Source organism: Bombus vosnesenskii, unplaced genomic scaffold (assembly GCF_011952255.1).
Source record: "Bombus vosnesenskii isolate JDL3184/JDL3185 unplaced genomic scaffold, Bvos_JDL3184-5_v1.1 scf7180000013913, whole genome shotgun sequence".
In the NCBI taxonomy this organism is placed as follows: Eukaryota; Metazoa; Arthropoda; class Insecta; order Hymenoptera; family Apidae; genus Bombus; species Bombus vosnesenskii.
In genome coordinates, this window is record NW_022883279.1 from 229,016 (window position 1) to 246,953 (window position 17,938).

Sequence of the window (17,938 nt, forward strand, 5' to 3'; positions counted from 1 at the left end):
TATCGCAATATTTTTTATATCAAAATTTCTATCAAAAAAAGTTCATATAAATGTAGTTATCATTTTTTTATTCAGTTAAAAATAACACTTACACCTTCATAGATACTATGAAGTATGCTATCTTATTTATGCAATATAATATCTGAAATAATCTAAGTTTACATTTGTAAGTATATTGGCTACTATCTCAGCTTATTGGTAACACATGATAATAATTTACTTTCAATATGTATTTTACATGCTATTCATAAAAATATAGTTGTAATAATAAGATCTAATTATTCAACAGAGTCTTAATTAATATCATGTAAAATACAAGAAAAGAATCACATAGATCTTTTTTACTAATACAGTAGAGACTGTAATGAAAATGTAGAATAATGCAACTTACTGAATACTTTAGTTCTGAAATTGTATAATTGTAGTAACTGAATCATAATACTATAAGTAGCATAATTTTACACATAAGCACTAAATATTTGCAGAAAAAGATACACTCTTTTTTACCTGCTTAAATACAATAATCATTTACACTATATATTTATAATTCAAGTATGAAATAACAAGTGAAGAAAAGCCATTTTAAAATACACTGCATTTCTTAGTTATCTTAAAAAATTCGTGTTTGTTATTTTCGAACTATGTAGTGTAAAAAATATTTTTTAATAAAATCACTCTTCTGTTGCTATAGGTCACTTTATATAATATATTCAGTGCCTTAATAATATTAACTCAATTTACATGATATACAACTTATTTTTCACCTTGTACACGCTTATTAACAATATTCTTATTTACAATTGATTGATTCTTTTATATAGAATTTTTAAAATAATAATATACTTAGGTTTACAAAAGGTGACTTTGGGATTATTAATGATGCTTATTTATTAAATGAGTGACTGATGTAAATTATTTACAAATACTTTAACACAACAAATGAATTATAATCACATGTAATCAACTATCTACTATAATGCTTAACAATAAATAATTAGATACAATCATACATAAAGTATTTTGAAATATTGATATTGTCTTCTAGAAGAATGTTATCTTTTCATCTTTATGTTAGGTCACATGTCAAATAAAACAGATATCTCCTCTACATGAGTGCAATTTTTTATACAATTAAACTTTTAATAGATCTTATCTTCATATGATGATAATAGAATAGGAGGTAAGATGAACAGCTATGCACTCTTCATATAAATATGTCAGGAGAACACGCTTTTACTCTATTCCTAAACAAAAAAAAATATGTACGTTTATCATCTTCCAACAGAAATAATATTCAATTAAATTTGTAACATGAACTGTTTCTAACTTCATCATAAGTAAATATTATTAAAAAAAGATTAATTTAGTATTTTATTTAATATTTGTTAAATGACTTTGAACTTTATCTATTACCACTTTTCTTAACAATTTCTTTTAGCAATTATTTCCGATTTCTGCTATATACAGGTATCCTCCGTCTTTCATATTACACGAATTTGGTTAACGCGATTCGAGAAATTGGGAAATCCAACTGCCTTATAGAACGGAATGTAGTGGAAATTTATAAGTGCAAGCACCATCATTCGATATTTTTCTTTCGAGCAAACATGTGTCTTACCTCAGATTTACATATGGAATCTTTAAATAGTGAAATTTTTAATTCATTTTTAGTTCGTGAAGTATTAATCCTTTACATTCGAAAGATATTCGCTATAGGAAACTAGCAATTTGAAGCTTTTCTAATAAACGATCGATGATATTTTTTATGACTAACATAAACAGAAATCATACATAAATTAACGAAGTTCAGAAGACAATTTTGCAAGAAAAAACTCCTTTGTTTAATGGTGTATGATGAAGATTATACAATATTAATGTGTAATATTTTCAATTAATTATTGATTATATTAACAAATATATTTCTCTTAGTTATGAAAAGAAAATTGTAAATTTCTGTTAATTTTTGGAATCTACCCCTATTTTTTGTACTAGAAATCTATAAATTATACTATGTACTAGTTATTGTATAGTTTTTTGTTTCGCATAACATGAGTTTGAACATAGCAACATCTTTTCGTAACCCAACTAACTTGTTATACGGGGGATACCTGTAATTTTTTAACTACTTTTGAAGCTGGTTACAATGCTACATAATATGTATGTATTGTGTATGTAATAGAGCTCGTAATTAATATATTCGTACTTTGATTCATGTAGTTTTTAATACGTGAGTAAACTCGTGTATCAAACTATACGAATATACGTGTATTAACATATTCATATTTTATACAGTGAAACCTTTATATTTGTCCGTCCCTATATTTGTAAAATTTTTTCGACAAGAAAATGCTTCGATATTCGTTCAAAAATTGGATGTTTCTTACCAAAAGATTTTTACTGCATGATCGCTCTAGACCTGTGCCATCTGTTTTATAGAATATATCTCTGAATACACCTCTGAATACACATCTCTTAATATATTTTCTTGACCTTGCATGTAGATATTTCCTGGACCTACAATTCTTAAACCTATTTAAGGTAATCTAATACACGCTATGCTCTTCAAGTAGTTACTTGTTTCTCATTCAGCTCTGGCTAGTATCTTCTTAATTCTCAAGTCCTAATATTTGTAAGGAAGGAGGGTGTTCGGAATTGGTTGTTTCGGAATCGGGTGTTGGATTGCCAACAATACGTCAAGGGTAAGAATGAAAAGAACGATACGAAATGAACATGATCAAAACAGGAGGCAAGTGATGAACAAACCATTTGAGTTTATTGTCATAAAACGCAATTAAATTAAGATAACAAAAGAACTTAAACTAATATTAAATGCCAAAAGGCAGTGAAAGAGCGTACGAGTATGTACAACGATTAAGTTTAACAATTAAGATCATTTATTGACTCGATTCGAGGCTAAGGACAGATGACTTCCTGTTTCATTAATTCTTTTAAAAGAAAGTCAACTTTATATTCATCCGTTCTTTCAGAAACGGATGTATATAACAAAACGGATACGGATGTATATAACAGATATATATAACAAAACTTATATATACATATACAAAATACCCCACTGTTTAAGCACATTTACGCAAGTAATTCGCAAAACAAATATATGATATTCTAGGTTGCAGATAGCAATAAAAACGAACATAATTTCGCTCAACAAAGTTTAGTCAAATAGTCGTGTATTTTGGTATAAAAGGAACTAATCTATTAACATTTTCTGAAAACAGATGGTTCCCTTTTATCGTAACAATATTTCCAGCATGCTTGAAGAATATCATTTTGATACAATCGGTGTTGCTGATATCATTAAATTTTTTTTAGCAAGTTTTGAAGTTGTTGAATAGGTATTTATTTATGCTTGCCTTCATCATTTATACAGGACGAAACCGACATTATGTTGTTTTTTATTGTTACTTGCAACCTAAAATATCACGCATACATCCTTTTCGCAAATTATCTGCATAAATGCACTTAAATATTCAGGGGCGAGGTGTTTATTATTCACTAATAATTACACCAAATACAAAATCTGAATATGTTAATACATATGTACTCGTGTATCAAAAACTACGCGGATTAAAACAGATATTTATTTAATTACATATATACACATGTATCTTTAATACACATTTGAATCCATTACATTTAGTATATCCGCGCTTCCAATATGTGTAGCGCTGTACCTAATGTTTCTTTGTTTACAAAAGAAAACAAATAATAGATCTAGAAAAACATCTTAATATAAAATGAAATATTTATAATACAAACAAATATTTCGAACATTTGTAGTATAATCATAGCCTGCTTTTTAAACTATATAAAATATGTGGCTATATAAAATATATTTGACACACATGTCACAATGCATCATACAATTATTTTAAATTAGAAAAATATGAATAATTATTTAAAAATTAAGTATTACTTCTGAATTTTTCATATTATTTACAAAATTTGGTTGTGTCATTAAATTATTTTAATGCTTCTATTTAAAAGATATCATACTTAATAAATAATAGACTGATAATAAATTATGAAATATTAAAAACATAAAAAGGGGACTGATTGCAGCAACGATACTGTACATTCATTTTGAAACTTGTTTGAAAGCATATTTAATCCATTAAGCTTAAAAATATTCAGTTTTAAAATTAATGATACACATAATTGCTACTAATGTATAAATATTTACATTTTGTAAATTTAAAAGAAATATTCAATTTATAGAAATATTTATTTAGAGTAATTTTATTTTTGAAACTATTGAAAACTTTTAGGTAGTTGTAACTATGAAATTAATTATTTAAATATAAATAATAAACATTTATACAAATATATTAATTACATTATTTTTACGTCATGAGATTATAATGGGGAAAAATAATATTCTTTCATTTAGTTACAACACAATCGCTATAATAAGATTATAGGTACATAATAACAAAATAGAGGAACATTGATGTAATTGTAAAAGAGTATGAATTATAAATAAACTTGTTGATTATGCATTTAAATATATCTCACTATATTATAAAATGTACTACATTTGATGAAAAATTAATATTTATTTTGTACTTTCAAATTTTTTTAATATGAAATATGTTTAATATTTTCATGTATACAAGAATTGCAATATGAGATAAATATTTAAAATTATTAATCATTCTTTGCGTCGTACAACGTGAAAATGATATTATTAAAAAAATGAATCAACTATTTAAATGCTAAACATTAACATGTATATTTGTATCTTTAAAAATGATAAAATATTTCCTAATATTAAAGATCATTTATCATAATTAAATTCAATTGTATTGTTTTCCTTAATACTTTTTATGCATGCTATGACAAAAAAGTTTCTGGATGAATGTGTTACTGTAAATCTAAACTACATATATTTATTTAATTCGAGAATTTTTATGTTTCTAATTATTTAAGCAAATTGTTAACAATAATATTCAAAATATCCAATACAATTAATTTCAAAAAACTCAAAAATACTAGCACGCTGTAAACTTAAGCAGTTGAAATGTTACAATATCAAAATTATGTGTAAGTATTATGTTTCCAAAAGATGTTGAATGTGCGAATTATGTACATGTTGTAAGGTATAATTTTTATACTATAAAATATGTTCTGCATTTGTTACGGCCAAATTAATTTTATGGTTTACCTTGCGACCCTGTCTTTTAGATGTCTTTCGTGAAACTTTTGACTCTCTAGTATCTTGTACTTGTTTATTGAGACCAAGTCTAAAACGCACAGGCACCTTTGAATCTAGAGTACTTTCATCTGCAAAAAAAACACAGATATATATTTATATAAAAAATACACAAAATGAAAACAATTTATATATTTGTTTCTTTTTATATTATTACTCGCTATTATAATATACTATTAGTGTATCTAAACATATCAACCATGTAAATATACTATACAAATGTTCATGCAAGGAATGTTTCAGTCTAGACATGTTAATTCTTATAAAATTTTGCATAAATATAAAACGACGAAATATGTAAAAAATAACTATTTCTCCAAAAAATGTAATTTTAAAGTAGTTAAGTCTATCCTTGGTGTTTTCCTTTCCTAAATGCAATATCAATAATCATAGGACTAATAGTTACAAAAATAAATTGCATATATGAAACTTATTTATTAACGTATCAAACTCAATAAAGTAATAACGTGATTAAAAATATCTTCTTAGTTATTAAATTTTTAAAATATGCCTATGTCGTATCTTTAATCAGCATGAGTTTTTAATTGTCTACATACTAAGCTTTTTCATAATAATTATAGGACATATTGAAAACAAAACATAACAAAATCAACATATACAACCTGTAACTGTTCAAAATATTGAATACTTTGAAGAAATTGATTAAAGTTTGTGTGTATGTACAAAACTAGAGAAATTAATTTACTTCACTAACATAACAAAATGACAAAAATGTTCATCTGTACCTTTGGAATCTATCTACAATGTATTTGTGTGAAGGTGATCAGTATAAATAAAAATATATTTGTATTTTCAACATCTGGAAAATTACATGACCGATTTTAATTATTTCGGGTTCCTAATCCTCTGGATTCTAAAAAATTCAAATATGTGTTGCTTTATTTATGTTTTGTAGAGTTGATTAAAAAATTTCAAATAATATCATAGCAAAATGTATCATTTCCGTAATCTGCATCACGGAACAAATAAATGTTGTTCAAGACGTCTTTTTTAAACCATTTACCCAAAATTAAAACTTTACTATTTTGTAAATATGTACGTACATAAAAACTTTCTAGCGTATACGAGGAAAACGAAATAGGATCAAGAAATTTAATGATTGGTTTTAACACTTTACCGACCGATAGCCTATTAATCAGCTTTTTGTCGCCGACAATCTTTCTCATTATTGGAGCAGTAATTTGTTATTTAGTACTAAGGTATCTTGCTCAGTTGCATCAGTTGCGTTGCTTTGTAAGCTCCCACAGTTTTATACCAATTCGGAAAACTTACCGTTTGCGATGAACGAAAAGAATGGTATTGGAGAGTCTAAACCGAAACAGAGCCGGCGCCAGGGAAAATCTGCGCCTGAGCTGCCGGTCGGACGTGCGTATGCTGTTAAACCGCTAGCGGTCAGTAAATTGTTAACAAGGAAGTTTGGATAAAAAGATAGGCCAATGGAAAAACATGCTGTCTAAAATAAAATACGTTATTATGTTATATGCACATATACGGGTGCAATTAGCAGAAGATAATCGACTTTACAACACAAAGCCGGCAATGTCAGCATTACAGATCGCTTCGCTGCCTGGTATATTCCGAAGAAATAATTGAATAGCAAACGTAGACCAATAATATGAGCAAAATTGACATTGCGTACCACTAGGTAAGCAGTAAGAAAAGACGAAGTTCGAACGCCCGGGGCGATCGCCTGTCCTTCGTCACCTTCGACTATGGAAAAGCAGGCATCAAACTTAAGAGCGCTATAAATTAAGCCCTCATCCGCATGGTGTGTGAGCCAGCGGTCCTGACATCTTGCGATTGCGATTGCCTGGGTTCTAGGAAGAGATAAAACACAGACTTTCTGCGTGGCTGCGACACCGAGGGTACTCGGCATTCATTGTACAATTGCCACTACGGACGAATGTAAAAGCAAAACCACGCAAGTTCATCATTTTCCAAGTTTACAGAACGTGCTGTAAACAGATGTACCGTGAATTCGCTTTTAGTGCTTCGTACAAAGCAGTGCTGGAAATTATTATTTCTTTGGAAACTTTGCCAGGTCTAAAATGGACATTGTGGACAATAATAAACTCACGTAGGCAGCGTCGCACTAAGTTGTTCCTGTTTTATTCATCTCAGTCCTACCATTCCTTTTAAAACGAGGTATATATGTATCGGTATTGGATAGAGCGTATAAAAATCTCCGACTGACATTGCCCGAGTAAAGTCGATTCTATCATTACGCCCTGCAGATTGCGCCCGTAACATATATAATTCTGCATTTTTTAGTAAACTAATGTTTTTTAATTGCCAGTTCAGAAATAAAAGTGCGATATGTAAGACATCGACATATGAAGAATAGGTGAACGAACTGATATTTATATCCCATCCATTGAACTATAATGCGGTATTGAGACGATTCTGTTCCGAAAACAGAAAGATATTTGCATATTACCATTCATATTTTATTTATGCCATCAGTTCACATTCAGTACTGTTTTCTTTTTTATCCATTAAATGAAACTTATCCTGCCTTATTATTATATAAAAATAATAAGGAAACATCGTATTTTGTATTCGGAATATTAAAACAGAGAAAAATCTATAAAGAGTATTTAACAGTATCTAAAGTATCAAATTAAATTTAGTCACAAATCAAATACTATTTGAATAAATACACTAATTTAATTGGAAATGACCAAATACTTGAACAAAATATCAAAGATAGGTACAGAAAAATGTTTCGGAAGAAAGTTATAATATATCGCGAAATATAGATCATGCTGATTTTCACAATTATCGGAGATGGATAACTGATTCATTTTGTATTGAATGACGAACATTTTTTTTTAAATTTATGATTAAGTTTCGGATTTTTAAGAAAAAAAGAAGAGTATCATATTTATGAATATTATGGTGACATACAAAATAAAACGACATTATTAAGAAAAGGTATAACACATTAAACAAAAATTTGCGAAACTAAATCTAATCAAAAATTAACTTATTTACACACCGATTATATTATGAACTAAGAAGGCCATTAAAAATTTTCATAAGTAATCAGTATCTATGTGAAAATACATACTAGAATGATATTTTAAATTTGTTTCATATATGTGCATACTAATTTGTAACATACGCACAATATTATTTTTTTATAAACTAAAAAAAATATTTTCCAAATAAACTGAAACACGAAATTTATAATATGTTTTATATACAATTTTTTAACTTTGATACCTAATAAATACTTTTATGATCTTCTTTCAAGATGGACAATTTTTTACTTAGGACCATATATATACAAAAATTTGCAATATAATAAATAATAGAAACAAAAATAATAATAATAAGTAATATAAAAATATACACACCTTCAGAATCGTGTATGTCAGATATTGACCTATGAAGAACCGTAACCCGTCGAACTTCTTTTTGATTAGCTACAAAATAAAAATATGTGAATTAGAAAATAAATTTAAATATTATATCAAACTAAGAAATGTTTATATTAATTTATAAGAAAAAATTATTGATGTACTTCTAATATTGAAATTTGTTTGTTTTACTGAAATGGTACTATTTACAGATGTTTGATGTCAAATTTTTAATAACTGATATAATGAAGTATGTTTTGAATAATTGATATAATTTGTAATTTAATTTGTAAATTATACATTATATCAAATATCATAAAAGATCATGGTAAACAAAACTTTTTTAAGGGTAAAATATGTCAAAATCAGTTAGCAAAATTTTGAATCGATAGCTTAGTTAGCTTTTATCCCATAAATATATATGTATATAAAGTTCCTAAATGTTTACGCCTCTACATATTACGCCCTACGCTATTATGTCAAAAATGCATATAATCATATTATTATCATTAATATTCATATTATTATGGTATTCCATTGGGTTTTTCACTATATTAAGGCACAAGTAACAAGAAAAGTTTGGCAATATTCATATACAACAATTTATAAAGAACTAGCTGTTACCCACGACATCATCCACGTAGAACTGGCATGAATTTGACTTCACGATTCTAGATTATTTACAGTCGTTTGTAATGGAAATTCAAAAATCAATATAATAATAGATAACAGAAATCAATATAATAAATAGTATTCAAGAAATATTTGTAGGAAATGACTATTGGCTGTCGACCGGGCAAGGTGCAATCATACTATGGAAACCAAGTTGCGTTAATCAAACTTGAGTCGCGTTTATGTTCATTGTTCGGTTCTCTGAGGAGCAAGCATAATAAAATATAGTCTATGTCCATCTAGAAGAAATATAATTTCCAATAATGAAAGAATTATCCAAATCGGTTAAATAGTTTCTGCGATTACTTCTGACACACACACATATGTAGGTATCTTCTACGTACAGACCTTCTCTCTTTATGTCAGTGTAAATTCGTATAAATAATATAGCATTTATATTTGTATAAGAATGATTTTGTTCATTAGCTTGATATCTATTTCTTTCAGAGCATCATGATATATTGAACTATGGATTTTTTTAAAACAAAACACATTCGGTCAACTTCATTGGTCAACAGAAGTGTAACCATTTAGAGGAAATTCAAATGATATAGCTTTTGTCTACAAGTATACAAGTATACAAGTATACAAGTTTAATAGAAATTAGAAATTTTCATGTATTACTTACTTTTTTCATCCGCTTTAACTAAATGTCTTTGATTCACTTTTGCATTACTTTTGACAACTCTGAAAAAAAGATCACATTTTCATATCAAAAATATGTTAAAAATTCCAAAAAGATATATATTAAGAAGAAAATATAGATATTTTCTCTATACAAATATGTATATAACACATATGTATATCACTTATAACTATGTAAACATATTTGTTAAACTGTCCATATAATAACAAAACAAATTGAAGAGTTTCTTGTTTACTTTTGATAATAAATAAATGTGTACGTATTTCATTAGAAAAAGAGAAATGTAATACAAAATAAAAGCAGTATTAAAAGGAAATGTAAATTTTATTTAATTTAATTATGAAATATTTCAGAAAAAGCTACTTATTGTTATTGTTATTTATATGTATAATGTCAAATACAAAAATATATAATGAAGTTAAATTTCTCAGAAAGCTTTTATATAATGTAGTTTCAAATACATGTAATTAATCTTTTCTCAGTTATCATAATTACACGACACTTCAATATGTTTAGCAATATTTTATGTCAATAAAAATACATTATGTTAATCTTAATTTATCAGATATAGCATGTATTTTTCATAAATATACCACTTCTCAAGAATATTTATACACATATTTTTGTAAGTAAAAGTTTAAAAAGTATACAAGATGTCCTATGGAAATAAAGACAATTAAAAAGCTTGAAAAATATAAAGAGATATGCAAAAATATTTTGGACCAAAATTATAGGACATGAAAAATAACTTATAATGCTACTATTTATTTGACTTGTGATAACCTTAAAAAACTGCAGAAAAGTCATAATTAAATTTTAAAAGACTTATATTTTTTATTGCATATTCTTGTATCTAATACTGAAACGTTTCCAAAACATTACTCATTTCTATCTTGCACAAACCACATTTTCAAGATATCAACTTTTAAATTTCATACCATCATGAGTATCACTCTATATAGACCACAAGAAGATTATCCAGTCTGACTTTTTACATCATATATAACTGCTTCAATATAACATAACTGCTGATAACATATTAACTTTGAAAATTTATATCTTAAGAATGACTTACACAAAAGACTCAAGTAGGTAGAAATTTGAAAACACTCCAATATTGGGTATAGTAATATACAATAACAAAGTATATGTTTCCATGACTTTCCAAGATTATCATAAATTCAAATAAATATTGACATCATCTGCCTTTCTTAATATCTAACTTTCATCGGAAATATTTTTCCGCATTTTTCATATTTCCGTAAGATTTAATTATATCCATTTAAACTAAATATACTATTAAAAGCTTTTAACTTAAAAAAAAAAAAAAAAATAGAAAGATTTTATGTTTCTGTAGTAGAAAATTTAATTCATATAGTATATCATAAATACTTACTCATTAACAACTCCCTTAAAAGCAGACTGTACTAATCTCGCAGATTGAATTGGCACTGTCCTATTTAATCTTTCTGCTCGTCTTCTACTTAACTCGGTTCGTAAATCACTTTCTTTATCAACTACTAGATCTTCAAAAATGGCATCCATATCCTCACTTGATCCATCCGAAATAACATCTTTACGCTTCTTACACTTCTTATCTTTTCCAATACGTTCAGAAAGAGGAAGTTCATTTTTTAATTTTCCCACTTGATACAATTCCTTGTCGCGTTTCTTCTTCTTTTTTGAGGATCTTTCTTTTTCTAGATTTTGAGTTTCTAAATCTAAACATGAATTAACAGAACTCGTAATAGCAATAGGAGAAGCATTTTCTATGCTTTGTTCAAACTCTTCAAACTCGTAATGAGTATCTAAACATAAATCTGTTTCTTGAATATCATAATCCTCTGTAATTTTGTTAAGTTTTCTTACATTTCCTGTCTGAATATCTCCTTCTTCTAGCGATTCTACCTTCTTACTTGTATTTTCTTTTTTATTTAATTTAATCTTTTTATTTGCATTAATTGGATCTATGGGCTTTGTAGATTCAAATTTTCTTCGTCTGGCTTCTAATACAGGATCATTAATTATATCAGCAGTTTCTTTTTCTATCATAGTAGCATCTTCAAAACTTTCTTCTTTATGTTTTGTTTTTACACGATTTATTTCTGGAGATACCCTACTTTTAATTATCGGGGATGATTCCTTGGCATATGATGGACTACATGTTCCATCTGGAGTAATAGATCGTGGTCCATGTTTTCGAGATAGTTCTTTAGGCGACCATCTTGGAGATCTTTTTCGTCTAGGAGATAGACGAGGTGAATTCCTAGGTGATGACCATGGTGATCTACGTGGTGATAATCTTGGTGACCTCGATCGCGGTGACATTCTTCGTGGTGATATTTTTGGTGACATTAAACGTGACGATCCTCTTCGAGGGGATAACCCAGGAGATTTTGATTTAGGTGATAATCTACGCGAGGGTGATATTCGTCTTGGAGATATTTTAGGTGATCTTGATCTTAGCGGTGACCTAGATTGAGGAGATAATCTCAATGGCGAAAATCTTGGAGAACGTGAACGTGCCAACCTCGGAGACTTAGTTATGGATATTTTAGGTGAACGTATTGGTCTAGGAGATCTGGAATGCGGCGAAAGTTTCGGAGATCTTCCTCTTGGAGACAGACATCTCTTAATAGGTGATCTCATTGGAGACTTATTTGGAGATCTACGTGGTGATAATCGTGGTGATCTTGATCGTGATGAAAGCTTAGGTGATCGTGATCGCGGAGAATAACGTACTGGAGACTTTCGAGGCGATCTATACCTAGTCATTTCTCGCTGAGATTTTTTTGACTGCCTACTAGGTGATCTTCTAGGAGATCTTCTAGGTGATTTCTTTCTTGATCGGGATCTTGGTGATAATGATCTACGTTTTTGTGAAATTCGATTAACTGTATGTGGAGATATAGATCGTCTTTCACTTTTTATGATGATTGTTGTTGGTGCTGGACTATAACTTTCTTTTCGAATATTGCTATCTTCTGTTCTGTTTTTCTGGCTTATATTCCTATTTATCTCATCTTTTTTCATAGATTCTCTGTTTTCTTTTTTGTTACTTTTCTTTTCTTTCCTTTCGGACGGTTTATCAACGTTCATTTCTCTTTCCATTTCATCCATTAAGCGCTCTAAGCTATCTTCCTCTTCAAGATCAGCCATTATAATGATATCATCATCATCATCATTGACTCCACCTTGATCTTCCTCAGCCTTTTTTAAGTTTTCCACAGTTTCCATCTGATTTTCAACCATTGTGGATATTTTATCACCTACACCATCTTTCTTAACATTTTCTGATTTTGTAACTGTATTTTTTTGTTCTTTATTATCTTCTTCTTCGGAACCACTTCCATTATCTTTGAAACGATGAAATTTTGTTACTTCTAAAAATATTATTTTTATATAGTATTTGAGAGAAAACGTAAAAGACATGACTATTATTTATATTAGATTATTTTTACATACCAGTAGAATAAGACTCAATACTGGGAACAATTTTTTCTACTGAGCAAGCTAAATCAGTTTGCTGCAGCACAGGACGTTCATCTAGAGGAATTATTGCTATCAAATTTGGATTACGTGGACTTTGATAATATACATTCTGTAAACAATATATAATATTTAAATAAAACTCATAGAATATTTGCTAATAAAAAAACTTAACTTTATATATAAACTAAATATTTGTAATAAAAATTTAATCTATACTCTTTTCTTTATAATTGTATTCATTTCTACCATTATTTAAACTATTATTCAAGTTACTTATGTCTCTCATATTGTAAACAACAAATACTGAAATATGAATTTTGATTAATAATTCTCGACTTCATAAACTAAAATTTCATCAAAATTCAAGATCAAATATTGTGTATATTATATTAGATTGTAATTTGTATCATAATGAAACAAATTTCAATTTTTAAAAGTATCAATTATCTGTGATATAATCAAAAAAATACTTCAAAATAAGTCAAGGTAATAAGGACTTTGAAAATGAACTGAGCTGAGTTAAACAAAGTTAAACACATAGAGATATCTGCTATCTGATATAACAAATTTCACTAAAAATATCAAAAGTTATGTGCAATTGAATTATATTCATGGTATGTATTTTAAATAAAAAAAATTATAGTATGCATTAAACAATAATTTTGTAAGAACTTCATAACATGCATGTTATTAAAGATATTTTTAAATAGAGAAAAATTATATTTTATATTGTTTGTATACAATATATTCTGTATAATTAAATTAGTTTTTTATTAAGTTATAATATTATGATTAGACTGCAGATTTTTATGCATTTACAGAAAATTTTAAAATGTATATGCAAAGAATATATGAAATACTGAAAATAGAACTCTCGTCGTAATATTTAGTAGGTAAAACATATCTCTGCATAGGTATCACTTCTTTAGTTATGTTCAATGCTATGCTACATAGTGTTGAAGGAGGCTAAGGGAAAAAAGTGAGGATCAGGTTAAGGGTGAAAGCATGAAAATTTAAGGAAGAGGTAAAAAGGGAGGTGAAAAAGAGTCTAGTGAAGGAATGCCTCCACGGAGGAAAGAGAAGAATATCTGAGAATGAACAGGATTAACACAGCAAGAATACAGTTAAGAAGGAAAAGAGGGGAAACATGTCAAGGAAATTAAAAGAGAAACAAAAAGATACGAAAACAAGTGCAATACAATAAGATTATGCAATTAAAATATAACCAAAGATACAACTATATAAAGACTGTACAACTGCCCAAATACTTAAGTAGAGAAGGAAAGGAAGAAAGTCAGCAATTGCTGGCGCAAGTAAGATGTGGATTGATGGAGACACGGAACAGATACTGAAAGGAAACTGAAAAAGGTGAAAATGAAAAAAGAAGTGCGAGTAAGTAGAATGGGGGATCAGTACATGGAAGATAGTAATGAAACAACACAGAAGGCTATAGACTGGATAAGGAAGTTGAATAAAAACAAGCAAGAAAGAGCAAGGAGAGAAGGGTATCTAGGGCAATAGGCTAATTCAGAAATGTGATGTAAAAGAATTTAATAGAAAATGACGAATTAATTTAGAAATATGCGTGTGAATGAATCAAAAAATTCTATATTAATACTCCAAAAATAAAAAAATGTATTATCATAACATCCCTTTTTTAAAAAAGAATAATCGATATTTTAGATAATTTTGAAAAATATCTAAAAAAGAATTCTAATTCAGAAAAATTCACCTGTATATGAAATAAGTTATTACTAACTAACACTGATGTTTTTAAAATTTCAAAAACTATTTTACACAAAAAATTTTTTTAATGAGAAATATGAAATATTTGTAAATAATTCTTTCATAAGGTTTCTAAAACCTTCTATAGCTTTTATAAAACTGATAAATTTACTCTTTACATTTAATTATTTTGTAATAACAGTTAGATATATATATATATATCTATTATTATATATCAATATTGAAAGCATTAATTTAAAACTAACAAAATAGACCAATATTATTTGACATACATAGTTAAAGCATAATATTTAAATATTATACTTTATTTTATTAAATATATAAAATATACAATTACTTCAAGAAACTCATTTTACATAAAAGATATATTTTCTTTAATGGAAACATCATTAAGGTGTTGATATAAGATTACATATTATGTAAAATATTGTTAAGTTATTGATATTATAAGATATATTACTTTAATTTTATTCACAAATGAGATCTTTTATGTAATTCTATTTTTGTTTGCACTGTAAATTGCTAATCACTGTAAAAAAAGTAGAGACTGAAAATAATAGAAAACTTTTGAACAATTCTTATTTTTCAATATTTTAATTCTTAAAGTTTAAAATAATATGATTTTTTACATTAGAATATTATTCTGAAATACTTCTATTAAAAGTAAATATATTTTGATGTATTTATGAACAATTGAAATGCAAAATATATAGTTATAATATAAGTAAATTTAATATTCTATCATATGAAACTTTGTACACAAAATTACCTAAGTATACAAAATTTTATATATTTGATTGTAGTATAAATAACTCCGGTTAAATAAAGAAAAATATTCAGTTTAATCGAATTGATTTATGTTACAACCTAAAGTTGCCTTCTAATAATAATAAACTTCAAAACATAATCTTATTCAATATTTTTGCCTTTACAAGATTTTAAAAAGAATTTACATAAAATGAGCATATACATTACATTATTTCAAAATTAGAATGTTTAAATTTTAAATAATCTATTCTTTATAAAATTTATTGTAAGACATATGTTATTCTTTGTTCATAATCTTACATACATAATTGTCTTAATAACATAATATTTCTTTTTAATTACTAATTAATCAAAATTGAAAACAAAGATAGTTTTCTATCTTCTATTCTATATAAAAAGTTTCCATTTTCCTGTAATGGATAATAACATCAATAATGACTGAATAAAATATATAGAAACCTCTATTGTCTTAGGTAGATTTTAAATAAATTTCACAGTAAAATATTTAAAATGGCTTGATAAACAATTAAATTAATATTTATAAATTATTTTATCTCAACATACATCGCTAAAAAATATATAGCAGCTGATTGTTAAAAATTAGATACAGTCAGATTAGGGCTAACAAAATTTCTAAAATGTCATTTCATAAGTATCATAGCTATAATTAAAAACTTACGCCATTCTGTCGCTGTTGCATTCGGTTATGAAAATATCCTCTTCGTAAAGGTCGTTGACTCTTATACGATGTGTGAGATGTTTGTATTACATCTGAAACAGTTTTCTGTGGTGGGGGTTGCTTTTTATTATGTACAGTGTCTTTAGTCCTTAATGATTGAAGAGCCGCAAGTCTTAAAGCTTCCAAATCTTCGTCATCCTCATCATCATTCTTTGTATTTTGTTGGGAAGGTATAATCATCTAGATGAAACAATAAATTTAATTTCAATATATGAAACACACATCTAAAATTTTTCAGTAATAAACATAATTACATAATTTTATAACAACATATTACTCTAAACATTAAAAGTAAAATATAACAATACCATTATTATATATATCAACATAATAAAATTGTTTACACAAACCGTTTTCTAACAAACAGTAATTAAACAAAATTATAATACACAGTACTTCCTTTACAATATTGTTTAATGATATATATATGAACAAGTTTAGTCACTATCGAAACAAAAAACATTATAAATTAATTTATGCATTATTAATTTTTAAATAATTTTGGGGTATCTTTAACATATAGTTTGTGACGACGTTATATACATTATATATTCAATTAATAATTAAATAATAAAGTATGTTCATTTATTAATTATTATAATATATTTGTGCTTACCTTTTGACGATAATCCATTTTATCCAAGTTGTAATTGTGGAAAAATCTGCAGTTGACACCAGTAACAGGAAGGTCCAGCAATTGCATTAATAACTTTATACGTTGCGCGTAGAATATGATTTTATCTCACAAATAATCACAATTTGTATTACAAGTACATCGCAAAATTAAGCATTCCTTTTAATCAATCTTTTGATAATTATAAATCCTACGGACAATGTTGCACACTTTGTTACCCCCCACCACATATAAATAAAAATGGCGTGAGCGCTCATAAAATCAAAGGTCTTCGATCTACATATTACATGATGTACGACCAGCTATAGATTTCTTATTCTCTGTTAAGTCCATTTTCATTAATTTTATGTAATGTACTTTCATAAAAAATTATAACTTTTTTCTTGAATAGAAATATGGTTAGTACTATATCAATTATGAAATTATTAATCACATTTCAAATTAATCAGTTTAATAACATTTAGTTCACAATGACGATATATTACTCTAAATGTAAATTTAACTATAAAAACTACAGCAGAAATCGCAAACGGTAATTTTTTAAATTATACATATAACACTAAATTATTATTACATATTTATATGTATATATATGATTATATTTTTTATTATAATAAAAAATAAATAC

General features: G+C 26.9%; 1 protein-coding gene across 2 annotated transcripts; it reads right to left on the reverse strand.

The window, feature by feature from the left end:
• LOC117239260 (neurofilament heavy polypeptide-like) lies at window positions 1–17,556 on the reverse strand. Of its 2 annotated transcripts, XM_033504709.1 has the most exons (8): window positions 17,293–17,556; window positions 16,617–16,856; window positions 13,397–13,532; window positions 11,328–13,314; window positions 9,914–9,972; window positions 8,611–8,679; window positions 5,183–5,301; window positions 1–1,244 (listed from the first exon to the last, which is right to left on the reverse strand). In XM_033504709.1, exons 1-8 carry the CDS (start codon window positions 17,377–17,379, stop codon window positions 1,239–1,241), a joined length of 2,703 nt encoding a protein of 900 aa, XP_033360600.1. In that variant the 5' UTR covers window positions 17,380–17,556; the 3' UTR covers window positions 1–1,238. The 2 variants fall into 2 exon arrangements, with proteins under 2 accessions (XP_033360600.1, XP_033360599.1); XM_033504708.1 differs by lacking the exon at window positions 1–1,244 and having other exon boundaries at window positions 4,685–5,301.
• Window positions 17,557–17,938: the final 382 nt, after the last annotated feature.

Excerpts from the sequence above, each read along its gene's own strand:
- LOC117239260 (XM_033504708.1), bottom strand. The coding sequence starts at position 17,379 with ATGCAATTGCTGGACCTTCCTGTTACTGGTGTCAACTGCAGATTTTTC. Across the intron at positions 13,315-13,396 it reads TATTGAGTCTTATTCTACTG|AAGTAACAAAATTTCATCGT; the intron begins GTATGTAAAAAT and ends TAATATTTTTAG. Across the intron at positions 8,680-9,913 it reads AGTTAAAGCGGATGAAAAAA|CTAATCAAAAAGAAGTTCGA; the intron begins GTAAGTAATACA and ends TTTATTTTGTAG.